We start from the raw sequence: 27,238 nt of genomic DNA on the forward strand, positions 1-27,238 counted from the left end.
GATAGAAGGGAGCATTTCACAGCCTGAAATATTTAGGAGGAAAATGCTTCTGCAGTTGAAGTAGGCACAAAACTGTAGCTACTTGAAACAAACTGTACAGTACTGGCCAATCCTGGGCTGTAAATGTGACACACAGATAAATACCCTAGGAGTTAATCTTGGCAGATATGAATGTGAATTGCACGCCAGTAATGCCAAATAGTCTCATCCTATAGAGAACGGGGCTGTATCTTCTGAGTTAGATTCTTCTTGGCTGGGCTCACACAGTGCTACAGAGGAGAGGGAGTGCAAGGGTGGCTTTATCATCTTTGTGCTCTTTCAATTGAGCTTGTTTCCTGGCATCAATTAGAGGAGCCTAAAATTGCACTAAATTTCACCAGCTGCCAGTGGCTCCAAGAATTGATAATGGCAGCTGGGGATCTAGCACCATGAAGAGAAGGCTGGAGCTCGTCCCTCCTGCAGATGGTAGCTATAGGGGTTGCATAATTACCGCTCTTTGTGACTGGAGAGCTCTACCCTGGGATAATCCTCCTTCCCACCTCTGTGTTGGCGGCACGGTGCGGCACAGCCGCCTGGATCTAGTCTACATAAGCATTGTGGTACCACCAGCCTGTGTCTGCTCGTCTTAGCGGTAAACTTGAATGGCTCAAATATGTTGTTTTCACTTTAGAGTAGCACTAATCAAAAGTAAAACTGCTGAACTTGCTTGAGCCAGAAGTGTCCTAATAACTGGATCTAGTGTGTAGTTGGTAAGGAAAAAACACAGCTTTTTGTCTTCCAACTCTCACCCACCCTTCCAAAACTCATAACCAGAAAATGAACTTTGTTCTGTAGTTGCTAACATTACTAGACAGTTTGTGACCTTCTAAAAGATGTAATCAGGATGTATTTCCCTTTCTTGTGATTAGATTGTTTCTAGACAAACATCTCCATTGTTGCGTGAACAAAACCCTTACACTTCCTACTTACAACAAAACTCAAAGCTACATTGTGCAGCCATCCTTGACTTTAGATCTGGTGTGTGATCAAAGTTCTGATACTCTTGTAGCAGATATCTGAAAAATTATTGGGCCAAAGCCGTCACTGCTACCAGTAGCAGAGCTGGCTTGGGAGCTGTTCTTCAGCGTGACACGGTTTGTCCATTTGATCCAAACCACCTCTGACTTTCCTCATGGCCAGTTCCCCCTTTTGTTAGACAGTCTTCCCCGTTTTTTCCTGCTATCCAATTCAGTGCAGCCTGCACAAGGTGAGGGTAAAGAGAAGGCTCTGTTCATTTACTGTATGGACTAACAGCCCTTCCATTAAAAGCTCTCCAGTCAGCTGATATGTTTCTTCTTTCCTGGCTCTTACCCACGTGTATTAAACAGGGTAACAAACCCATCCTCTCTGCTGCTAAGTGGCAAGGCTTTCTAGAGGCAGTTTTTAGCCCATCATTAGCAGCTGCAACGCCTCCCCTACACACACACTCCCTGTCCAATGCCTCCCTGATGCTATTCAGCCTATGAAAATAAAAGAGGATCTTTAAATGTGTGACTATTGTTTATTGCTCTGCTTGTAGCTTGGCTTGAGCTCTGTGCCTTTTCAGGTCCTCACTATGACCCTTGCTCCATTTCTCTAATAATGAAAAGGAGGACTTGTGGCACCTTAGAGACTAACCAATTTATTTGAGCAGAGCTTTCGTGAGCTACAGCTCACTTCATCGGATGCATGCCGTGGAAACTGCAGCAGACTTTATTTATACACAGAGAATATGAAAAAATACCTCCTCCCACCCCACTGTCCTGCTGGTAATAGCTTATCTAAAGTGATCATCGGGTGGGCCATTTCCAGCACAAATCCAGGTTTTCTCACCCTCCACCCCCCCACACAAATTCACTCTCCTGCTGGTGAGAGGAGGAGAGTGAATTTGTGTGGGGGGGTGAAGGGTGAGAAAACCTGGATTTGTGCTGGAAATGGCCCACCCGATGATCACTTTAGATAAGCTATTACCAGCAGGACAGTGGGGTGGGAGGAGGTATTTTTTCATATTCTCTGTGTATAAATAAAGTCTGCTGCATTTTCCACGGCATGCATCCGATGAAGTGAGCTGTAGCTCACGAAAGCTCTGCTCAAATAAATTGGTTAGTCTCTAAGGTGCCACAAGTACTCCTTTTCTTTTTGCGAATACAGACTAACACGGCTGTTACTCTGAAACCTGTCATCTAATAATGAAAGAAAACAAAGGTGCAGCTCTGACCATTCCTTCCTGCTGCCTTCCACATTCCTGTCTGTAAGAACAGCGGCTGTAGTTTTATGGTCTCTTGTTGACGGCACCTGACCCTATCTACTGGATGATGATAATAAATAAATATCACTGACCTCTGGTTGGCCAGGGCTCCTTGGTGCTGCTGACAAACAAAAACAGCTGAACTTCTAAAAGTAACAGAGGAGTCCAGCTGTAAATAAAGGTCTGGACTCTTAAAAAAATAAGTCAACAGCTGGCTGCGTTGGGCAGATGCTATTACTCCCTCCTCCGTTTGCAACGATGAGCCCGATGCTGCTACTCAGCTTCGCTCTGCATGTGAGCTATGTAATAGCAAAGCTCCTTGGCTCCTGGAGGAGGTTGATTTCAGGGCACAGGGGCGAGTGGCAGCGGTAACGGAAAGCCTGCAAGGAGCTACTCAGTTTTATGGTGAATGATGCAGTGAGCAGTAGTAGATTCAAGTTATGAAGAGGAAACAGGAGCAAAGGATGTTTCAGGCTGGTATCCTCAAGCCAAGGAAAATCTTAAAGTAGACAACTTGATCCGGGCTACAGCTGAAAGGCCACTAGCGTTTCAAAGTCAGCTGGGGTGGCCTGTATAGCCCAACCTTTAATTCACCAGCAGATGGCAGCATTCACAATTGCCAGAAATACTGCTGCTTTACATCAGGCATAAATATTTGCTACCACATAGTTGGGGGAGATTTCTTCTCTCTCTATTCAGGGGCTAGTCATCCCTGCTCTTACATTCCCTGTACAGAGACCTAGCATGCACTGCCCTGTGTTTTGTACAGTAACAGAGGTTAACATCTTAAATTCAAGGCTGTTTCTCTGAAGCAGTGATAGAGAAACTACTTGCAGAAGGGGGAACCAGCAGTCCAGATGCTAGAAGATCATGTTCTAGTTACCAGCAGCTGAGCTCATCTTCAAAAAGAAGTTAAGAGGGTGGAGTGATCCTACCTTGAACACATTATTGCTGTTTCCACTAGCTCCTTCCATACAAAAGTCATTAAAATGTGAAGTTTGTAAATCAAGAGCTGGTTTGTACTCATGCACCCTTAACTCTGCCCCTTATGTGTATTCATTACAAGACCATCTTCATGTCAGCACAGGCCCCTCTTCCGTATTCAGTGTGACTCATGAATGTGCAGTTAGTGCAGCAGCTTTATTTTTATTTTTTATCCTCACATACTGGCCTCCCTTGTCTTCTCTACTGTGTACCGTGCAAGCTCTGAATTCAGTGAGGCAGGGGCCCTGTGGACTCCTGCCACTTAACACCTCACCTCCATCTCATCCATTATACCCCATTCAAATTCTAGAGTGAATAAGGCAGCACCTTTCTGGACCCAGCTTTATTTACCATCCAACCTGTGCATGGAATGAGGCCAGGGCTTTTATGGGGAAAAATACGCTCTGCTTGTGTAAATGAAGCATGCACAGCAATGTAGCTGCACAAGTGGGCAGAGTTAAAGATGCACAGGCAGTGTAGAAATATACAGATTTTTGAGTCACTTTGCAGCCATAACAGGCTTAATGGTTTTTGGATGGAATTTCGTTGTTTTTAAAAGGAAAATGATCAAAAATTCCACCATGTTACGGATTGTACCGTACACAAAGAGGCAAGGGCAGCTGGGGCCTGAGATTGGATTCCTGCTTGCTTCCACTTACACCAGTCCAATTTCTATCCCATAAATACTCACATCATAAAACTTATTCCACTCACCCTTCTTTCCCACATGTGCAAATTCAGCGCTGAGAGGTCCTCCATTCAGTGGCAATGTCCATACAGTTACAGATGCACAGGCTATGGCAGCAGAGCAGTGACAAGTTTAGTTCTGTTCTATATAAACTAGTGTTCACGTGCAAAGTACCTTATCCAGACCTTCAAAGCAGTTAAATCAACCAGACTTTTCACTGGGCCGCTGAAAGGCACAGCTATGCCTCAGTGCCTATGGGCCAGATTTCTAAAGGTATTCGGGCATGGTCACACCTAACTGCTTCAGGAGTTGAAATTTTGGAAATGAGATGTAGGCTCCTAAATCAGGTAGGTATTGCAAGGCTCAGTGTAGCCATACCTCATACCTTTAAACATCTGTCCCTGTCGAATTTCAAGTATGATGGGATAGCTTAATTTTGCCAATTAATTGATCTTTGACTATTAGCGGTAAATACGCCCAATGACCTGTAATGGATGCTAGATAGGGTGGGATCTGAGTTACTCCAGATAATTCTTTCCTGGGTGTCTGGCTGGTGAGTCTTGCCCACATGCTCAGGGTTTAGCTGATGGCCATACTTGGGGTCAGGAAGGAATTTTCTTCCAGGGCAGATTGGCAAGAGGCCCTGGGGGTTTTTCGCCTTCCTCTGTAGCGTGGGGCACAGGTCACTTCCTGGAGGATTCTCTGCACCTTGAAGTCTTTAAACCACGATTTGAGGACTTCAGTAGCTCAGACATAGGTCAGGGGTTTGTTCCAGGAATGGGTGGGTGAGATTCTGTGGCCTGCGTTGTGCAGGTCAGACTAGACGATCATAATGGTCCCTGCTGACCTTAAAGTCTATGAGTCTATGAAGTTCTCAGCATCTGCCACTTAAAAAAAAAAAAAAAAAAAGGAGGTATGCAAACAAACATTTTTCCGACCAGCATAACTGTAGTTTTCCTCTTCTCAAATGACTGAACGGTTTCTGCAAGCTTCCCAAAATCCCCATTCTAAGACTGATAGCTATACAAATTCCAGCCCAAAAGGTAAAAGTTTGACAAAGTATCAGCTTCTCCAACTGACCCACTGGAGAGAAAACATTTAAGCCATCTTCATCCTAGGCAATGTTCTTCCTGCTGTCAGCACAATTAAATGCCAAATGGTGCCTAAACCCCCCCGTGTGATGTAAAAATTCAAGTACCATGAGTAAAAGTGTTCCTTCACCATCCCACGGATTACAGCAACTAGACACAAACATCACACTCAAACAGATTTGTTTCTCCTCATTTGCCAAGACATGTTGCCGTTGAATATAAAAATTAGAAAGCATCCAGCAATTCACTGAGAATGCAGAGGAAGAAGAAATAGGCAGAGTTCCAAGCTTGTGATTTATATTTGGTTACACTGCGAAGTAACACAGAGTGGAGTTCCCATCTGCAGGTGTATGTGGTAATGGCAGATGTGTCACTACAGATAGAATAGCCCGGCCAATTATAGCAGCAGTGAGTGGCCAGGTGGGTATGGACCCTTTTTTGTGAAACAATTAGGACAGCTTTGCTTGCATCCCCTACATGATTAAGAGGGTTAAATGAAATAGCATGTCTGGAATTAAAGGTTTATTTAAATATGTAGATGAGTTTTCATTCATGGTTACAAGGTCAATATTCGCTTTCCAATGGAAGCACTTTATTTGCTTGAATTCTGTCTCCAGAAATGAATGGGCAACACCAGAACCTTTTACATTGGCAAGGAAATCACAACACTGAGATGCCACCAAGAGCTAGAATTCAGTGCGCAAACACATACGCACAGACACACACACACACAAATTAAAAAAGTGCTCAGCATCATGTTAAAATATAATTTGGCTTCTTTTAAGTCTTTTGACACTTCAAGCAGGAAAAAAAAAGAATCAATATGCATCAAACCAAAAAGAACTTTTGAAAAATACTCAGCATTAAACACAACTTTCAGTATCAGTGGATATGTTTCTTTTCTTCTGTATTTACAGATGTTAAGAAAGGGCATTAGAAACGCTTTTGCTGGGGACAACGGTGAGATTCCATTTCATAGAGTGTTCAATCACACTTTTTCTGTGTGAGCTTAGTAAATTCAAGCAAAGTTTTTATAAACCAGTCATATGTTTAGCAAGACAAGGTGGGTGAGGTAATAGCTTTTATGGGACGGACAAGCTTTCAAGCTTACATGGAGCTTTTGTTCACCCACCTATGTCTAATATCCTGGGACCAACACAGCTACAACAACACTATATAAGTCATATGTTTAGTCTGTCTCAGTTGTTTGTTTTTAAAGTTAAACTCTATCCCTTACCTACTTCTAATGCTGAATACACACAGCAGAAGAAAGATCTAAACTATAGTACCTGACTGGTGGTAATTGTTTCCTTCTCATCAGATCATAGAATATCAGGGTTGGAAGGGACCTCAGGAGGTCATCTAGTCCAACCCCCTGCTCAAAGCAGGACCAATCCCCAATTTTTGCCCCAGATCCCTAAATGGCCCCCTACAAGGATTGAACTCACAACCCTGGGTTTAGCAGGTTTAAGGTCCAAACTTTCTGAAATGGGGCAGCAGGTTTATAAAAACTCCACAGATAGTCTTCTAATATATCCCTTTCAAAGAAAATCAGTTGGCATGGGCAAAGCTAACGCTCCTTCTAAAGCACTATGTAGCAACACTGACATTGGAATAGTTTAAATGTTCCACAGAGGCCGACAATAATATACTGTCCACCTAGATTAAATATATAAAAGAAAACTCTCTCATTTTTACATAGATGGCACAAAAAAGGGTGAAAGTCAGCTGATCTAGCTGCTGATTCAACAGTGCATCAGACACACAGGAATAAATACTGCAGCTAAAAATATTTGTAGATATTTGCACGCCTGTTGGCTGCTTAACCATTTAGACCCCGATAGGAGATATGCTGATCTTGAAAATGCAACAGAATCCTCACACACGTACGTCACAGTTCTGCATATAAAGTTATAAGAGCAAACTGTGTACGTGGTGGATTTTATTCTGGTATCGAAGGCGTGTGGATCTAAAGAGCTAAGCAAAGGCAGTAACAGCGGTGGTATGGATGGCAGTTTAGCTGATTTTGACCCTTCAGACTGTGATAACAGATTGCAGCTGAAGGGCTTCAGAGGTTTCTGAGTTTGTACCATCTGCTTAGACAATGCAGCCTCCTGATCTATGTTAACTTGATTCCAAAAAAAAGTGTCTTCTTGCTTGCTGAGGCTTATAGTTATTAAGCATGATGAAGCATTAACAACTGTAGAAGTGAAGGACTCTCTGCTATTAAAAATATAAGTTTTTTTTATTATTATTTTAAGAGGGACCAAGTTGTGAACACAACATTTAACTACCTTAAAGACAACGACCTCATCCTAAGATGGGAAGAGCTAGGTGATACCCTACATAAAGGGTGAACAATTCCTGGATGCTATATTTTAATATTGTCCCTGCCCACAAGGACAGGGGACAGCATTACAACACGCACAGGCCTGCCTGCAAACCAAAACTGACAGGCTCATTTTAGAGCCACTAGCCATGATGGCATCCATTTGAATTCTCTCTTATTCTGGGCCTTTTACAAAAAATCCAGGATATTTCTAAAGAGCTGGGGATTTTCCCCAACTACTCAGACAGGCCTTGGAAAGCTATTCTTATTACTCACTGGCTGCTGTTAGACAAGGTTTGAGGAGATATATGATTACTGCACTAGCCTAGTAATGTGAAGATTTTGGGAGGAGAAGCGCGAGAATTTCATAGTTTTAGGAGCTTAGAAAGCAATCTAACCCCTCTCTAGGGAGTTTAGCTCCAGATCACTTGATATTTGGAAGCAGCATAACTTCCTTTGCACTAGATTGGGGACAAGGTACAGCACTGCCATCAAAATGTTTCTCCTTTAAATAAGATCACAGGACAACAGGATGGTTGATACTTGAAGATGGATAAGTCCAAATTCCTGTCTGAAATGCCTGAGCAAAGGTCCAGTCTGTGGCAAGAGGGAGGAGGGGAGGGAAATGCAGGGGGGTTGTTTTTTTTTAAATGCAATTTCTGCTGTTCAAACACACTGATGAGAGTGCACAGGAGCTCATGCAAAAGGAGAAGGCAGGTCTGAAATGCTAAAAAACTGGAAAGAGATTAAGAACAATGAGCTGCAAAGTGATGTGACCCTTAGGAAGGTATGCGCAGGCAAGGCGACAGGGCGAGCATGCAGGCTGAAACAAGATTCAAATGGAGGTCTTGGTGATGGGGGAAAGGTGGCTTCAAACCAAAATGCCTTTGTGTGTGTTTGTGTGTGAAAGTGAGCCGGAAAGCAAGCATACATTCACGAGTTGCTAGGCTGGCAGGACACAGCAAAGCCAATGGGGATTGAACTCTTTGAGGAAGCACCAGCCATTTTTAAAAAGTAAAAAAGCTGATTGACATTTGGGACCTTTCGGGGAAGGTGTAATATTGAATAATGGGTGTGTAAAATTTAACAATCAAATTCAGGGGTCAGTCCAGCTGCTGTCATATTGTTCCTGTAACTGGCTTTCCACTTGTATGTACCTCTTTCCCTAGCTGTCTGATGAGCCTACCTGCAGGATTAGCGCTAAAGGCACCATGTGAAATGCTGATGGACCAGTGCATACAGTCAGATGGACTGAGGGCCACAGGAGGATAGAATCCCAACTGGCACATGCATGGGATTCTCTGGTTACCCTTTGCATCCAAGTGCAGCCAGCCATTTCGGTCTGGTTGTGGGGAAGGTGGTGGTGGGGTGGGTGGGGTTTGTTGTTTATGCTCTACAGAAGAGCAATGCCCAGTTGGCAGAACAATGGGGAATGTCAATAAGTTAGTCTGAGCCACAAGTAACATGCCATAAAAAAGAGCAAGCGGCTGAGTAATGTTGGGATGGAATTTAGATTTCAGTTTTTTCAAGTGCTACCTCCAGACCAGACCAGGAGTCTGTTTATATGGGTGAATTTTAACTGTCTGCAGGGTAAACAGACCATTTGTTTCTCCTTCTGTGACAAGCTCGCCCCAGGTTCTTGCACCAGCACAAACACCTTTAGGAATCTAAAACATAAGAGACAAAAAGAAAGAGACTTGGGTTAGAAAGAGGCAGGAGGAAGGGCTCGCCTGAGTGTGGCACTGCTTGGGGGAGGTTAAAGGGGAAAGACAGCACCACGAGCATTTATCAGACTGCATCATGAAAGGGTTAAGAGCAGTTCTAAGTCAGGGATTCCCTTTGGCCAGAAGCAACCCTCCTTGTTCAGGGTCAGCCACCATGAAGTGTATTTTCTCCTTGAAAATGAAAGTAACTTGGCCCCCGGTGATCCCCACCCTCAGGCAAGAGCTTCACCTTGAGCACAGCTCTCCTCTGGTGACCATGCAGGGTGCAAAATTCAAGAATGGTTCCCCACCAGTGGGAATCTGAATTGTTTACACCAGATGAAACAATTAGCTTCTTGTATCTGCAGGGAACCAGTGGGTGGATTTGGTCAGACTACAGCTCCCAGTGACAATGAACTACTGGGGAAGGCTATCAGGGTAAATATTTTTATATCTGGGTAAGGCATTTTGCAGTGATTAGAATACACTCATCCAAAGAAAGCTGATTGTTCATCAAGCAATAAGCAATCAAGACCCTTCATCTTGATGGGAAGTCAAGAAAGAAACAGGAGGGATGCAAACATTCCTAGCTCATAAACATATGGGAAGTTACATTCTTGTAAGCACATACTTCTGGCCCAGGCCCAAATTGTCCCCAAAGTTCAAGGGTGTTCTGGTTCCAGGGTTTTTGGTTTGGCCCATTAGACGGAAGGACAAAGGATGAATTCCCCCATATATGGGAGCACATTTGAATTTGAAATTATGGTTCAAGCCTGTCTCTAATTTTCATAAAGAAAAGGAAAAAGAAGAAGAGAAAGGTAACATATTAACCACACTGCAGTGTGAGCTCTTTCTTAAAATGTAATCACATCCTTACTGTTAATGAAGTGCTTTTCTGAGTCAGCAGTAGACAAAGGGAGGGTTCGGACCATTTGTTTTGCATCAGAGCAGGTAATCTGCTTATGTGAATAATCATTAGAAAACCCCACAAGAATGAGAAAATATGTTTATTTGAGGAAGAGATGATAGTACAGCTAGCTACGGGGAGAGACCCTCACCCAGTAGATGAGTTTTCTTTAAAGAATAAGAATAGAAAAGGAACAATCATATTGACCAGATGTAACAAACTTTAACACAGAACAGAAGTTTCTATAAAAGTCCCATCAGAAGCAGGCAGCAGGAAACACACAAAAAAGTTATCGACTTAACAAGATTTTGTCTTATTCAATGGTTATCAAAACAAAAATTGGGTTAAACAATAGAACAGCAAATAAAACCGCTTTTAATATATATATATATAAAAAATCAAAATTCAAGTACCTTTAGTTATTAAGTTACATTATATACAAATTATTCTTTTTATGGGGAGCATTATGGACATATATTTAACAAAAGGAATTAAACTAAAAAAGATGTTATAATCTGGTTCATAATTACTGTCTCCTAAATATTTTGGCAAGCGTTAAGAAATCATATTGTATAGCCTAGATAAAAAGTGCCTCGGTGTGGTTAAAAAAAAAAAAAATCAAGCACCTGGGTTACAGTTGTGGTGAACAAACAGCAGAGCTGCAACCAAGCCAGACTCCTAGAGCTGTCGATCGATTTTTATATACATACAGTGGGGAGAATGGAACCAACAGTAGCAAGGCGACTGAAATACTAATCAGACTGTGGCCCCAGCATTTGTTTCAAGAAATAAAACCTCTGAAACAGGCTCTGTTCATTGTGTGTCATTCTAACAGCCAATATTTCTAGAGGAAGTGAACAGGGCATGTTTGTTGGGAGCAGCGGGAAATTACTCTAATATTAAGAGGGTAATTTTATGTAACTTCTTTTGATTATCAATCTTTATCTCACAGCATTACTCAAAGAAAGACAGTTTTGCTCCTAAGTGGACTAGGAGGTACAATTTCTAAAAATGCAGGAATTGCCAGACTGGATCAGACCAGAGGTCCTACTAGTCTAGTATCCAATAGCTCCAGATACTTCAGAAGAAGGTGCAAGAAACCCTGCAGCAGACAGTTACAGGATAACCTTCCAAAAGAGGAATTTTATTCCTGACCCCCCAATAAGAATCCCTGAAACATGGAGGTTTATAGCCAATATATTCAATTCCTAGTTTGCACATGTAAGTATCTAGCATTAACGGAAGCTGCATGTGTGCACCACAAGGAAAATGGATTACTGTGTATCATTCTTTTAAATTATATTACAGAGGGATGGGAATATTGTCTACAACTATTCCACAGAACTGAGCCAAAACCCTCACTGGAAACGATGAGCCTTTAGTTTCAAGGGCTGAATGAACTGCACCTAACAAATGGTCATTCATTGACAGGGCACGTGGATTCATCTCTTTTAAAGAAAACCTTCTAAAATGCACCTCTTAAAATAATTGAAGAATCAAATCAGCAGAACAAAAGGAGAATAGGCCTATGCAAACCTACTCAGGGATTTTCTGAAGTGATGTGTACACATCTGGAAAAAGCAAACAAGATAAATATTACTGTTCCTTTTGACATAGGGTTTGCTCAACTTTCTTTTGCTGGCTACCATTTTAAACTTAGTAAATAGCCCTTACTCACACAAGCAGTCCCATTGAGTTCAATGGGGCTATTTGTGTAAGGGTCACAGAATTGGGCCTTTTTCAGGTTCCCAGTCTGTTAGCTGTAGGTGTAACAAAATTTACTCATTTGGTGTGAAATCAGCCTAATTTCACTTTGTTTAACTAACATTTAGAGGTATTTGCTACCCATTCGCCTTATGCACAAGAAGAAAAATGCTGCAAAAACTTGTAAGGACTTTAGTTTATGGGTCAGTTGTATTTTTCATTTTAATTCTTCTTCAATGGACAAATGTAAATGCTTCCACTGATACAGTATCAGATCCAAATGAGATAGTACCCCAAGTCTAGTGAGCCTGCTTTGTTTTTTAAACCTACTGAAAGTTCCTTGAAACACTTAAGTTTGATATCTTAACAACCATTTTTAAGGGAGGTTCTTTTTATAGATTTTAACCAAATCAAGGAAATGAATTAGGCCCAGATCTCCAAGGTGTTTAGGCTCCTGACTTCCATTGAAACCACTGGATGTTAGAAGCTTAAATGTCTCTGAGGATATGGGCCTTAAATTGTACTTTTACTGCATATTACAGTTTGTTTATCTGCACATGACTTTGTACTGTTTATTTATTGAAACTGCATGTCTATTTTCTTTACAAAAAACACTCAAAGATCATTAGAAAAAAAAACAAGGAAACTTAAAAAATTTGAGTCAAACAAATGGCCACAGGCAAATGGCCTGTGTAGCACACTGCACATATGATATGCAAGATGATACAGGGTTATTATTACTATTTGCACAATGCCACCAGTGTACTAGATCCTTTGCTAGGTGCCAACTGTGTCCTAGGACCGGGGGATCCCTTCAATAGCCTCATACATTGGGGTGAGCTAAAGACAAAGTGGCAGCCTTTATTAACAAGGTTCTTGCTTTTGCTGGTTTCAGTCAATATAGGTGTTTCACCCTGCCCTTAGACACATAGTTATGCTCTGAGGCATATCCCACCAAGCCTGCTGCTCTGCTCCTGAGCAGCTGACTTCACAAACTGCTCTGCTGATGTCTACGCATGCCAGAGTATTCAAGGGGAGGGGTGAACAATTGTTATTTCAAGGTGGGTTTTTTAAATGTAGTAACCTATCTGTTTCTGTTGGCCCTGTTGGACAACAGGGAATTTTGCAAAAATTAAGCCTGGACTTGCAACGACCACTGTGCATGGAGCAGGCACTGCTTGCAGGTAGTCTCCATACCAGACAGCACAAGGGTAATGATGGAATATCTGATGCTGAGCTTTCTGCCCTTCCCTGTATATGGAATAGGCAGTACTTTCATTCAGTTGTATACCACTTTACAAGGGTAATGAGAAGATCCAGGATGCTGAGTTTTCCGCACAGACTATCTTGGCGAAGAAAGGGATCCAACTGATCCTATCTTTGCCAGTGCAAACAGAAGACCTCTGGATTATGGCAAGATCAAACAATAATCCAGGCTGTCATTTCAAAAGGACATGCATGGTACTACATTGCTTAATACTGAACCAAAGAAAAGTGAATTAATAAAAGTTGTGTGATTTTGTGCAGGAAGCGTCTCTATTTCTATTGCCTGAAGTCCAGCATGACAGTTACATCTCCCTTTTAAAAGGGACAAAAAGACTTGGTGCACAGAGAATGCTTAGACTCTATGAAAGAAGATGACAATTTGCAGGATTAAATGACTGAAAAATCCATGCACTATTTAACAGTGAACTTCAAAATCTTCCTGACTTGAAACAGGATGTCACTCCCGCAGCGATGGAACCAGCGATGGAATAGTGTTTGCTCACTGGACTCGATCAGCAGGGAGATACTTGCAAGGAGCAGCAGACACATACCCTGATTACATGCACATGCTTTTCACTTACACAACACATACCCTCAGTCATGAGGGGTAAATAGCGACAAGGGAAACAGAACAATAAAAGGCATGAATCCAGGCTCTGAAATATTCCATTGATTGTACGTGGAGCAGAGGATGAAATAGCTAACTGTGCCGTGCATCGGTAGTAACAACATATGCCTGAAAGAGAATTTTCTGAACTGCAACGATGGAGAGGGGAATTCGAGTGAATACCACCATTCTCTTGATCTACCAAGGATGGTAGGGTATTTTTGTGGTTACATTTTTGATAGACACGCTTCTCCTTCCCATAAATACTAACAAACTAAATGATGATCCTTGCCTCCATTTACATGGCCCACAGAGAGTAGATTAGGCTCTGAAAAGCTGCCACATTGAAAGACAAACAGCACCCTAATTATTTCATGTATAACATTTCACGTATAACATTTCACAGAGTCAGTTTGCAACAAATAGCATACTCCTGACTATGGCTGAAATGTCACTATGAAGTATCAGCTGGATAGCTAGAGAAGACACACAGTTACTCAGAATGGCCTTATATTCCCCACCTTGAACTGGGTGGTATATTGGCAGGAACTGAGCTCTATCCACGGAAGGCTGGCTCAGCCAGAGAAGGCTGGGTATCCCCCTATTGTAACAGTTTTATCCCACTCAGTATCTTCTTATCGGACCAATCTAAATCACAGTGTATAAAGTCATAGGAGTCTGTTAGTTAAGAGTATGAAATAATGCACTTTGTGGCATTATGTAGTCCTTTAAAAGGCTCCATCTGCATCATAGAACAGTTTCAGGGTGGGATGTCCCTGTGAAAGCAAGCAAAGTAATAAAAAGGATATTAAATGTAAGTCATAGCACCTTTGGCATTTTTGTCCAAATAGACTTCGACATAGGATGTTGGGACATAACCTTCCTCATCTTCATTCCTCCGGATTCGCGTCCACCCGTCACCTTTGTCTTCCTCTATTACATAGAGCATTTCACCTTCTGTTACTGAAATTGTGCCTTCATTCTGACCTGAGATACAGAGTATATAGTAGTTTAGGATTTCCTGTCCACAGGAGAACATACAGACCCGATTGTGGCAAACTCAGCAATGGTACTGAAATATACCCTCCTTTAAGCATGAGCAGCATGAATAAGACAGCAATAATTGGGAGAGAACAGCATGTATTCAAAGAACCAGAAGAATGCGACCCTGACATCAGACCTGTAATAGAAAATTTCAGTACAATCAACAAGTAGACACAAGTGCGCCATGAAATTGGGCCTCCACTGAATATCTTTTAATTAGTATTGAATATTTAGCCTTTGCTGTTATTGTGCTGAGATGCAGCTACTAAAGGCCAGTATGTTTATTTACCACACGCAGGGTAAATTTACTAGCCCTTGTGTCTGGCAATGATAGGAGGGTCTGTTCATCTAGTCTACAGCTGAATATGGTACTTGTAAATTAAATAATCCTTGCATAAAATCTATTCCTTGTATGCTGAACAGCTCATTTAATACCACTCTCCCCAACAAACTATCCAGTAGTCTGCAAAGAGCTTGGGAAATAATTTGGATCAACTTTGCAACCATCAAAATTGCTGGAGTCTTAGCTCCAAATCCCAGGACTCTGCTGGAGCCTGCTCACTCCTAGCATTCTCTGCTCCCCCTGAGCATCCCACCTTGCTGCAGCTTCCAGAGGCTCTTTATAGGGGAATCACCTGATCCCTCTCCAGGCCCTCCAGCTCTGGCAGGACAAGCCACCATGTTACATCCATTTCTGCTCTTCATGACAGGAACTGTCTCTTACTCTATATGTGAACAGTGCATAGCACAACGGGGGCCTCTGGAGGCTACTTGTAATATAAATAAGTAATAGAGAAGAAGTGAAATGGAAGCTGAGGGTTAGTGGTACCTTCAAATGTATAGAGAGCTTTACAGGTTCCTATGGTTGGAAGTGGTTCTTCGTCATCAAACTCGTCATCAAACTCTGTCACTGGCACCTTCATTTCACTCTCCTGACTTTGCTCCTCTGTGTAACTGCCATCTGGGCTGCTCAAGAAAGGAAAATATACGGCAACTATAGCAACCAGCCTCAGGAGCAGTGTGACAAGGAACATGCACCTGCCGGAAATACTCAGCTGCGGAAAGCTGAAGGCCAAGTGAGTGGTTGCAGTTAGGGCCAACTTGTTAATTTAGATATATCGTCAGAATGTGCCTTTGTCAGTCACTGCATTTCCAGCATGATAGGGGAAGTCAGTTCAGTCAACTCCTCCTGCCAAGGCCTCTCAAATGCATCTCTCACCTACCTTTCACAATGGCCAATGTAGTAGTTCTTTATGCTACTGCAAAAGGGCTTGCTGCATGTTCAGAAGGGCTGTTCCAACAGAAATACAAGGGGGTGTATTGCTCAGTATCCTTTGCACACTGGAAGATGGGCCTAGGATTTTGGGCACTCCCAGAGTTTTTGGGCACCTGGATATTTCCCTTTCTAGTTTTCAGGGTTATTTCCATTAGGAGATACCTCTATAGTGGTGTGTAATGTCTGAAAACATTATATGCACTGAACAAGTGACATGCAATAGTTCCAGTGCAGCCAGGATTAGAAGTTTCCTGAGACAGCCAGCTCACACAAGATTTGCAGTCCAATTTTCCATTCCCAAGAGGTTTGGAGGGGTCTTTACTAGGAAAAGATGGGATTCCATCCAGAGTGTTGCAGCTGGTACCCATCCCACACAATGTCTTTGTCTTCTTGCATATAAATCCAGAGGAACCCCACAGAAGGCAGTGGGAGTTCTCTGGATTTGCACTGGCATAACAGTACAGAAAGTGGCCCCAGTCTTCAATCTGCTTTGCAGGGGCGAAATTCACATCTATTCAGAGGGCCAGCATGACACCTACGCATCACTTACATCCCACTTAATGTCCAAAATGAGACATGACTGGTCAACAGGTCTTGTGCTAACTCTGCACAGGAATGAATTTTACCCTGTGTGCACGTTTGCAAGTGACAGAACCAGATGGGGCTTTAGACCTGTTAATATTATTCCTGGAAAACACTCACTCTCTTTGCATTTCCCCAATTTTTGCTGTGGCAAATTAGAATTTTCTGCATCAAAGTAAGGAATTATTTTCTCAGAGTGGCAGCTTGCAGTCTCATCATGGATTAGGCTTGTTGCATGCAAGATTTACACATCTATTGTTGAAGAACGGCAGCATCTTGTAAAGAAGAATTTGCCGCTAATGAAACCAAGGGAGGTGGAACAGTAACTAGCAAGCTAGTCTGGACGCTCTGTACAGATACTGTACCTCTCCCGGTCCTGTGCACAGTTATTGACGGCTGAAGTGTTCTGGGTGTCATACATTCCACTCTGCCGTCTGGTCTGTTCAGTCCGCACAGGTAGCCTGCCTTCAACTTCAGCCAGCCAACCCTGCAAACAGAAAGCAACGGGTTTCATATGCCTCTTTAATGCACCAGATAGCCAAGGGACAGAGTTTGCTCTTACTTTGCCCCTTTGGAGATATACCTATCACTTGAACCACCAAACTACAGGCAAACTGTCAACTACTATAAACACACTTAAATTTAGCTTCAAACTGCTGTCATCTGAGGTGAAGGGGAGTAGATTCTGCATTCTAAATCTGTATTTAAAAATAGTAATGTTGGCAAAAATGTATAGGCTGATTCAAAACACTGCATGAGTCACACCCCTGCTGGCTTAGCAGCAGGAGTTTACTGGAGCTGGGCTGAAGTGCTGCTGGTCTAGGAACAATGAGGTAAACAGAAGGAACCCATGATAATTTCAGAAACATAGAAGCACCAAAAATAAATCCCTTATTGGCCAAATGGAAAAGGACAATAGTTGGAAGGAAAGGAAAAGCTGTCGGCTTTCAAAGGGGCCTTACAAGCAATGGAGAGTAAAGCAAACAGATGTGACAAGCATCCAGAATTAATTGGCTGTGTGCGTTTAAATCCACAACATAATCTATAGCACATGGAATGTAGTCCTTCCCTGTCCTTACTTCTGGTGTAATTACAATAGTTTCTGTTTATAATGGGTTAATTTATTCCAACTATTAGTCATACTCCAGAGTCTTTGTATCTTTAAAATGCTTTCTGTTGACAGCAGAGATTGTTCCTTAAAATGTGCTTCATCTCATGGTTTCTGTCCAGCTCTCAGACATTTAGATAGCTCTGTCCATAGATCCTCTTCACATTTACCATAGCAGCTTCTTTAGACAATAATGTGTTTCACAATTGATTTTTTTAATCCTGTTTTGGATTCCCACGAGATCTGGGTGGGGGTTGGCTGGAGATGAAGCTTTTTGTGCCCATCAGTTTTTACCATCAGCAGATATCAGACTGGTGAAACGCACCTTCGGGTGTGAAAAGAATAAAGTGGAGTTTTTCCGAGCTCTCACCTGGTATCTATGTCTTCGGAGAGGCATTTAAAACCTGATAATGTTGCAAATGCAAGAGTACCAGAGCATTTCAGGGCATTCTCCTGCATTCCCCTGATCTACATAAGCCATTTGCTGTGACAAATTACAGAAAAATCGAGTTGGCTGACAACTGCAGATGAAGGATCCAGGACATATTTATGCTAAAAGGTGGCTGTAAGGCTCCACTTCAACAACATATTTAAATACTGCCTGACTATAAGCACTTACTTAAATCCATCCCTGTTAAGCATGCACTTAAATGTTTTCCTGAATCAGAGCCTATTTATTTAAAGCTACCATCATGACAGTGCATTAGTACTTAAACCCCTTACACACCTCAAATTTCTGGGCCTCTAGTCGCAACTTTTCCATATTTTGTCCCAGTTCAGCTAATTTGTGATCCACACTGGCTGCATCTCCCATCTGCGGGTTCTTGATGTAGACATCTTTCATTTTTGTTAAGGCATCTCTGTGAGAAATAAGGAAAATGCAACACCAGTAAGTCAGGCAGCAGCTGGGTGTGTAAATCCTTCTGGAGAAACCAAAAAGTTCCAGAGCAATCATTCTGTGTTTATGGTTCAAGCACAACGGGCTACAGGTGTAACAAAGTGTGGGGAGAAACTATGCCAGGGCTTTTGTTTTGTTTAGTGCCACCCATTTACTAATTAAAGATCTCTCCTTAATGTATCAAAGTTCTCTGCATGGAAGAGAGTTTATAAACTATCAGGCATTGCAAGACCTGGGAATAGCCTTTAGCAACAATTTGTAAGACTTGAGACATTGCACTGTGTATAAGCGGGATTCTTCCACCCTTAGCCCTGGTCTACCCTAGTGGGGGGGATCGATCTAAGTTACGCAACTTCAGCTACGTGAATAACGTAGCTGAAGTCGACGTACTTAGATCGACTTACCGTGGTGTCTTCACCGTGGTGAGTCGACTGCTACCGCTCCACTGTCGACTCTGCCTGCACCTCTCATGGCGCTGGAGTACAGGAGTCGAAAGGAGAGCACTCGGGGGTCGAGTTATCGCGTCTAAGGTAGATGCGATAAATTGATCCCCGCTGGATCGATCGCTGCCCGCCAATCCCGCGGTTAGTGAAGACATACCCTTTGTCATGTTAAGCCTTACTCCACAAATAGCCCATGGGGTTTTTTCAGTGTAACTAAAGTGGCAGAATTAGCTCTACAAGCAAATCATTTCCAAGAGTGGCACAAGAAAGGTACTGAGCCAGTGTAAACAGGCAGGATTAGATTTAGATGAAAATGAATGGGAATTGGGCATCCAACTAATCCGAGGAAAGGTGACTGTATTCTTGGGTTAGGATATAGGGAGAGTCAAGGTGTGGAATTGTCTTTCATTCACACCCATAGCTCTCCACCCCGCTCTCCCCCGCAAAGAATGGCCTCTGAACTCGCTAGATTGGGGTGGGCAAACTTTTTGTTCTGAGGGCTACATCTGGGTATGGAAATTGTATGGCGGGCCATGAATGCTCGCAAAATTGGGGATTGGGGTGCGGGAGGCGGTGAGGGGTGCAGGCTCCAGGCGGCGCTTACCTCAAGCAGCTCCCGGAAGCAGCAGCATGTCCCCCCTCTGGCTCCTATGCGGAGGGGCAGCCAGGGGGTGCCGCACGCTGCCCCTGCCCCAAGCGCCGTCCCCGTAGCTCCCATTGGCCCGCAACTGCGGCCAATAGGAGCTGTGGGGGTGGCACTTGGGGTAGGGGCACCATGCAAAGTGCAAGGGCAAGCCCCCGACCCTGCTCCTTGGCTGGAGTGGGGAAAGTCCCGGACCCCACTGCCCAGTAGGAGCTCAAGGCCAGATTAGTTTGCCCACCCCGCACTAGATAAATATCTTCCCAGTCTTAGGGACATATGGAAGTGCTTATATCATCTCTCCACATCCTGGGCTGAATGCCATCCTAGAGAATAGGCTAAAGGCTGGGATGTGGGCATTCCAGTACCAGAGTGGAGTGCTAACCAGAAACTCTCGCTCTGCCTACTGCATTGTGTTCACCTTAAGAATATGCAACATAATTTGCTCCTGATAGCAGGAATCCTTGTTCTCCATGATAAAAACCCCCAAATTCTCTGATTAAAAAAAAACCCCATAAAAATCTGCATTTTTCCACAATTAAAATGAAATCTGTAGCCCAACCCTGCCGCCCAGGGCTGGCGGCCCGAGTCCCACTGCCCGGAGCTGAAGCGTCAATTTCCCATATTCCTGCATGCACGCTGATGGCAGTGGGTTTTACTGTATATGTTTTTATTTTTTCCCAAAATGTAAAAACTAAAGATTTTTTGTAAAAAGACATCTTCTGCATTTTTTCACGTTTTTCAGGGGCATTCAGGATTTCTAGGATCCCTGCTGATCAGTTTATTTCACATTGCTCCACTGTTCAGACTAAAACTAAATCCAGATCGTTTGGCTTGGTAACAGTGTACAACAGATGGACCTTAGGTCATGATGTCTAGTTAAGTTATGCCGCATTTTGAGATTGTGTTAAAGGCTACACATTTCATATCAACTCAGGTGCCAAATACCTAGGATCTCAGTGATGGTGCTTTTGAAGCACAATATCAGGAATCTGATCTCACAAAGCCAACATTAACACGCTACACAGCTGTCCTGTGCTCAACTAGAAGGCATGTCCGCAGAGTCAACTTTCATGGCAATGTGTTGCACCTGACCTGAGGCAGGTTGAGGATGAATTTTAAGAGATTTTCTCTGCAGAACAAGAAACATTTTAGGATTCAGAAATTAGTTGATTTTTGAGCCGAGTTCTCATTACTGGTGTGATTCTTCAGCATTGCTCCATGGATTACTTGAATCAAAGTCCCACGATCCAAGTTATAACTCTTTTTATTTGAGAGGTTCCCACAAAATCTTTGACAATGGCAGCCCTGTATCTGCTTTTGCTTTGTGCATGGAGAAACTGGGAAAAGGAGTGGGTGGCAAGGAAGTGGGATTGTTCTGTGACTGGAGCCTTAAGGGGCATTATTTCAAATTTTAACTCATGGTTTTTTTTATTCATTCTGTGTGTCCCTGACTGTTGCTGTACCTTGCTCACCAATCTTATATCTCTGTCTAATGTAGTCCTCACTCTGCACTGATTTCATGTATGATCTTAATATTAGGTGACACTGAAATCAATTGAAGAAAATTAAGGGGAAAGGGAAATCTATTCAAGGAGAAAAACTATAGCTACCGTATTATATAAAGGGAACATGTGAAACAAAAGTAAACAGCTACCTATAGGCCTCCTGTCTTATTTCCCATTTCTGATATGAAATAGGAATTAACATCCCCACATAACTTATACAACTAAGATGTGGACTGATTTTTAACAGGGTTATCAGATCAAAGTTAAACTCTTTTTTTGTGAAAACAAAAACGACACTGGTTAAAAGGCACAATTAAAGGGCCAATCCTAGCCCAAGATGTGAATGAACATAGGAAGCTGCAAATACAAGCGGCCAGAACTGATCAATGTAAATGGAGTCACTTGAAGTGCTTGCTTCTCAAGTAGGATAACAAATGAAGTCTCCTAATAACAAATCTGCAAAAGTGAAGAATCATTAGCTCTTCTGCTTCCAGAAAATGGACACCGGAGAGCACAGAGACTTTTAAAATGGGTACTGATGAACAATCTCACACTTTTGTCAACACAGCCCTGCGGATAACAGGTTGTGTTATTAGGAATCTCCCTAGTGCATGTGATTCCTAAGCCTAAAAAATACAAAAGCTTTTGGCTAAGTCTCAAGTGACTATACTGTACTAGGTTAATATTGGATTTTCCCTCTATTAGAGGACTGTATCTTGCATTACAGGGGAATGTGTTTGATAATCTAGGAAGTGTTTTCCATCTCTGTTATAATCCTAAACTCATGAGCAATAACAAGATGCCAGAAATGGAAAGCTTCCAAGGTTGCCGTACACAGGCTTGATAATATTTACAATAAGCCATCTGCTCAGTGCTGAGGGATCTGTGATTTCAGTAGTCGTGAAAGACAAGGTGGTTGGCTAACTGAAGAGAGATGGATCCTGTATTAAAATACTGTAAATATTGGGGCAGATTCATATTCAGAGGCAAATACAAAGTATCTACGCCTCCTGCCTGGCTCAGAAGTACACGATTGCTCAACTTAAAAAGACTACGCCAGAAAGAAAGAAAAACGGTCTGCGGTGGCACCACCTACCCAAGTCACTGAGATTTTTGTGCTTTTGCCTTAGTATCCTGATACAGCAGTGGTGGAATGCACTGCAAAAGTGGGTGGGATAGATAACGAGCAACCCTTCCTTCTGCTCTTTTTGTTTAATTTAGACCTACAGGGAAGGACAATTAACTTCAGAACTTAGACCACAGGGGAATTTTAGCTCGTCTCCTGGCTGTTTTTAGTCATCTAGTGCCCTTTACATCTTCTATTCCAAGAGCATCATATCAAATAGTGATTCACAGGGCATGACTTACTATCTTGTTCTTATTTGTTGCTTGTGAAAGAAACAGCTTACTAGTGATGTTTCAGACACTACTGTTCTGCTAAATGAAAGCCTTTCTCGAATTCTTTATTGTATCGTTAGGCCTACCTTTGATCCATCTCCTTCTGAATGTCTTTGTTTAGCTCATCAACCTTTTGCTGGAGTTTCTTTCTTCTTTGCTCAGGTGGGAGATTGCTGAAGTCCTCTGGTCCTCCCCCCTACACACAGAGTGGGAGGAAAGAAAAAGGCAAATGAGAGACTAAAAAATTCTGGTCCATCCTTCAAAATTCTACTTTGAAAACACCCCACAGGAAAATCTGTGCAAAATCACCATGGTGTGAAGCATTTGCATGCTTTATTTTTAGATCCCTAAAGCCTTGAATAGTTTGGGATGTGGATACCTGAAAAACATCCCAAAACAACAGTTGAAATCAGCTGGGGAACTCTGGTGCCATTGACTAGGGTCAACCTTTCTAGAGCCAGCAGCGGGACACTAAGCACAGAGGTCTTTCTCTCATGAAACTTGCTCCCTTCCTCCTGCTGTTTGCCATGGTCAGAGTTTCACACCCGTTAGGACTTCACGCAAGATGCACTTATTCAGCCGAGCCCGTTTCTGACTACAGACAGTCACTGCTGAGCTATTTTTAGCTTGGCAGTTGAGTGTCGCTATTGATCTCATGCACGGTGGTTTATTTGGCTGCCCCAAGAGGGTAGCTTTTACAGGCCTGTTTAATTTATAGCTCTCTAGTGCCCAGATGCAGTGGGCACTCAGGACATTTTTAAGTGGACAAATAAAAATGAACCTGGAATTTTCCCTAATTAAGATGCAACATAAACATATGTAATTTGCATGAACTTCTTCCATTACTTGTATGTTATTTACATACTAATAGTTTATTGCTTTTATAAGAAAAAAAGATGACTGCACCAATTCTATTAGCTATGTGGAGGTTCACACGGGGCAAAATCTACCCTTCCCAGAGTAACCGTACAAGGCCTTGTCATCACTTAGATCCCTCATGTGCAGCATGGCCCTGGTGCCAGATACGTGCATGGGGGTGAATTTCACCATCACCGAAAAGCCCTGCTCACCACATGGAATTAGGGGAAATTATCTGAAAAACAGCTAACAAGAGGGTCATACCTGAACCACAGATGGCACAGCCATAGAAAACAGACAGCAGAAGACTGCCAGCCAAGAAACAGGGAAGCCCAATGCTAGAAGTTGTGAATCTGTTTCCATCCTGATTTAACACCACACTGGATTTTATCTAGCAGAGTTCTATTCTCTCTGGAGGCCCAATCTTTCCTGCCTTCCCCTGCTGTGCTGCAGATGTCATCTTCACTGGGAAGCACTTGCAAGCTTTTACTCTCATGCTGTGGTTCCGTTTCACCTGCACAACTGTAAACTGCAAACCCACAGCCAGGATATGGCTTCCTCTGGCAACATGGAGATTGTGGGTGCTAGTGCCGTAGAAGTAACCTTGATAAAATGGGTAAACCATTTCCCACTCCCTTAGAAGTGCTCTCTGATGTTAAGACTCTCTTGCACTCACTCACACTATAGAAATTTTACCTTTGGGGCTATGCATACAATTTATAACCATACTGTATTCTTTCCAGTGGTTCACGATGGATGCACCATATGTTGAATCCCTGAACCATCCAGCAGGTCTGGTTCTCCTCTCGCTTACACTGGTTTAAATCAGGAGTAATTCCGTTAGAGTCACGGAGTTATACTATCAAAAAAACCAGAACAAGAGGGAGGAGAATCAGGCCTCCCATTTCTCATCTGTTTCTGATTTTGTTTGAAACAAAATAGCCCGTCTGCCTTCAGACTGCTGCTCCCCTTCCTGGCAGCACAGGATTTATAGAGTAGATAAAACATATGCAGTGAGTTTCCGAGCCTTTATGATTTTTTTTATGGCAGTCCCTGCTTTCTCTGGCAGGGAGATGAGTGGAGGGGCTATGGTGAATGAGGCTGAGGACATCTCAATATTAATAAACTAGCTTTACCCTAATCTAAATTACTAACCTGAATTTATACAGAGGATTTCACAAATGTAATGCCAACAATTCCTTCATACAAAGGGATATTAGGGTTGGGGGGAGGGAAAGCCGACCATGCAAATGCAAATCCAGACAAAGTTCAGCTGGCCAAGCAGCTTACTGATGGCTTGTGATCGAAGTTGCTAGGTGGATTGTGTTAAAATGCCAAATGCTTTCCTCAGAAGAGTGTGATTCAGCAAATACTTTGCCTCAAAAGCAGCACACGGACCTTTTCAGCTGCGCACTGGCTGGGTTCTCCGAGACAGCCTGCTTTTTCCGAGTTGTAACGAGTGCTGTGTTCTAGACAGAGCCTGGGTGTGCAGGAAGGGAGCGGAGGGCAGTTATAATGGGTCACCTTGCGCTCCCCCCGGCCCTAGTAGGACTGAACACTGAACAGGTCATTAAGGAAAACTGGCACAACAGCACTCTCACTTAAAGGGACAATGATCTCCCATATCCCTGGGCTTGGTCTCTTTAGTGGAATTTAAGTCCACTTCAAAAAATATTCCCATTTTATGAAAGGATTAGAAGGCAAAATGAATGTGAATGCAAGAAATAACAATGGTTTTACCAGTTAGCTAAAATATGGTACATTCCAAAATCTCATGCCACACCCTGTAATCGTGGACAGATTTGATTTATTACCTCCACCACATCATTAGACTCTACATGCTACAGGAGAGGTCTGTTTTCATTTACTCTTGTTCATGCAAATGTCATTTTCTTTAAAATATTCCCCATCCCCGGTACAGGCATTACAAGAGGTCCATGTATTTTGCCAATGGAATAAAATCATTAAAGATGTACATATCTTCGTACATATCAAGCTGAAGAGTCTGGGGTTGTTTGGAGGACAGGAGGGATATGTAGCTACATGAAAGGCTACAAAAACACACTACTTAGAGGATACGCACATGCAACAGACTCCCCCCAATGATACCTTAACTGGAAGTCACAAAAGCACTTAACTGAAAAGGGAAAAGCCCTTTTAACATGGGGGTTTAATTCTGAAACCTTCCTCATCCAGAAACTGAGGCCCACACTTGCAGGATCCAAGCACAGCAGGATTAGCAATACGGTGGGCACTAGTAGACAATATTTCAGACCAATGCATTAATGCGGCATAGAACTGCATCCCTGAGACTCAAAAAGAACCCTCACTGAATTCACTGAGTAACTTTTCATCAAAAAGGAGGCTCCAACTTCTGACCCAAAAGGGTCAAGTCAAGAACCTTTTGCGCAGGTTGGCTATACTTTACAGTACACGCTGCTGCATAGAAAGGTCTGGCTTACACACACAATGCATCAGCTGCTTACTAGTAATATGACTAGCAAATAGAATGAGTGGAGGGACTCTGTATAAACATCAATGGCTGCTAGCTCTGTGGCTTGGTGGAGAAACAAGGTGGGTGAGGTAATCTGTTTTCTTGGACCAACTTCTGTTGGTGAGAGAGACAAGCTTTTGAGCTACAAAGAGCTAAGGGCAGCTGGGTTTGTCAGTAACTGAGAGATCTCTGGATCTCTGCCATTTTTCCTTGGGACTGTCATGGGGCTGAAGTATTTAGGTTTTGACTGTGTCTGGAAAGATAATGTCTACATTAAGTGATGCTTTGCACTGCATCAGTGGAACAGAAGTGCTTGAAATCCCCATGAAGATGCATAAACCCTGCTGCAGGCATTCCAATGGAGGTGAGAAGCCTTAATGGCACAGGTATTCTTAGAGGAAGCCACCAGTAAGTCTCTCACCTTGTGACAGAAGTCACCCGTTTTGGGGAGACTTGGCGCAGAATGGTGAACACCAGAATAATGGGATGAAAGAAACCTAAAGACCCTGACTGACCAGAAGAAGGAAACCTCCCAAACTAACATCACTAATGAGCTACTGCAGATCCTTTGAGGCTTCCTAAAACTTAAATCAGTCCTTTGTACCCTCCTACATGTTGGCCTGAAATGATTCAGCAAACTATTTAAATTGAATTCTTCTGGCTGGGATCAGGTGTGGCAAGAAAGCCAAGAGAAGTAATCTAAAACATACCAAGGTTCGGATAACTCTGCCTTACCAGTATGCTGTCTTGGATGTAAAATACAACATCACATCATTTCTTTTCACACATGCTCTTACCCCTTCCCTTTTCAATTTTGCGATGCATTCTCTTACCGTATTTCAAGATATCATTCCGGTTGTATCCAAGACTAGATTTAGGATTCATATATACATGCTCATTTGCAAATTTAAATCAATCTGAGTTAACCTTCTTGGTTAAGGTTTATTTCACTTTAATTAATTTCATTGTTAGTTTTTCTGGAGGACTATATAGGGCTGTAAAATGCAGGTAACAATGATTCAGACTTCCAGTGATTATTAGTACCTGAACATGGAAAACACAATTGATGACCATGTTGCAGTCAGATAAAAGGCTTTTACTTTTCTCTGTATAAAGGGCCACAGCACAGCCACAGTAGAGACACTTATAACATTAATTCTTCCATGTATATTTCAGATACAGCAATAGAACTGATTGGTGTAATTTTTGCTACACTTTTATAGCCCTAGATCAGCGGTTCTCAAACTGTGGGTTGGGACCCCATTTTAATCGGGTTGCCAGGACTAGCTTAGACTTGCCGGGGCCGAAGCCCAAGACCCACCGCCTGGGGCCGAAGCTGTTGCCCAAGGGCTTCAGCCGTGGGCATCGGGGCTCAGGTTACAGGCCCCCTGCCATGAGCTGAAGCCCTGGGCTTTGGCTTTGCCTCCCCCCTTGCTCCCTGCCC

General features: G+C 42.8%; 2 protein-coding genes across 10 annotated transcripts in view; one reads left to right on the forward strand and one right to left on the reverse strand.

The window, feature by feature from the left end:
- The window catches only part of USP20 (ubiquitin specific peptidase 20), a 110,711-nt gene that overhangs the window by 39,031 nt on the left and 44,442 nt on the right, over positions 1-27,238 (forward strand). The window lies entirely within an intron of this gene.
- FNBP1 (formin binding protein 1) overlaps positions 10,054-27,238 on the reverse strand; it is a 95,826-nt gene continuing 78,641 nt past the window's right edge. For 6 of the 9 annotated variants that reach the window (XM_073313790.1, XM_073313788.1, XM_073313787.1 and 3 more), the window contains 5 exons: positions 22,529-22,638; positions 18,283-18,415; positions 16,813-16,934; positions 15,419-15,555; positions 10,054-14,532 (listed from right to left, as the gene is read on the reverse strand). In XM_073313790.1, the coding sequence (XP_073169891.1) occupies positions 14,354-14,532; positions 15,419-15,555; positions 16,813-16,934; positions 18,283-18,415; positions 22,529-22,638 (681 nt within the window). In that variant the 3' untranslated portion in view covers positions 10,054-14,353. Of the gene's footprint in view, positions 14,533-15,418; positions 15,559-16,812; positions 16,935-18,282; positions 18,416-22,528; positions 22,639-27,238 lie in introns of all 9 variants that reach the window. The other 3 variants (XM_073313789.1, XM_073313785.1, XM_073313783.1) reach the window with 1 other exon arrangement.

This window comes from Lepidochelys kempii, chromosome 16 (assembly GCF_965140265.1).
Source record: "Lepidochelys kempii isolate rLepKem1 chromosome 16, rLepKem1.hap2, whole genome shotgun sequence".
Taxonomy (NCBI): domain Eukaryota; kingdom Metazoa; phylum Chordata; order Testudines; family Cheloniidae; genus Lepidochelys; species Lepidochelys kempii.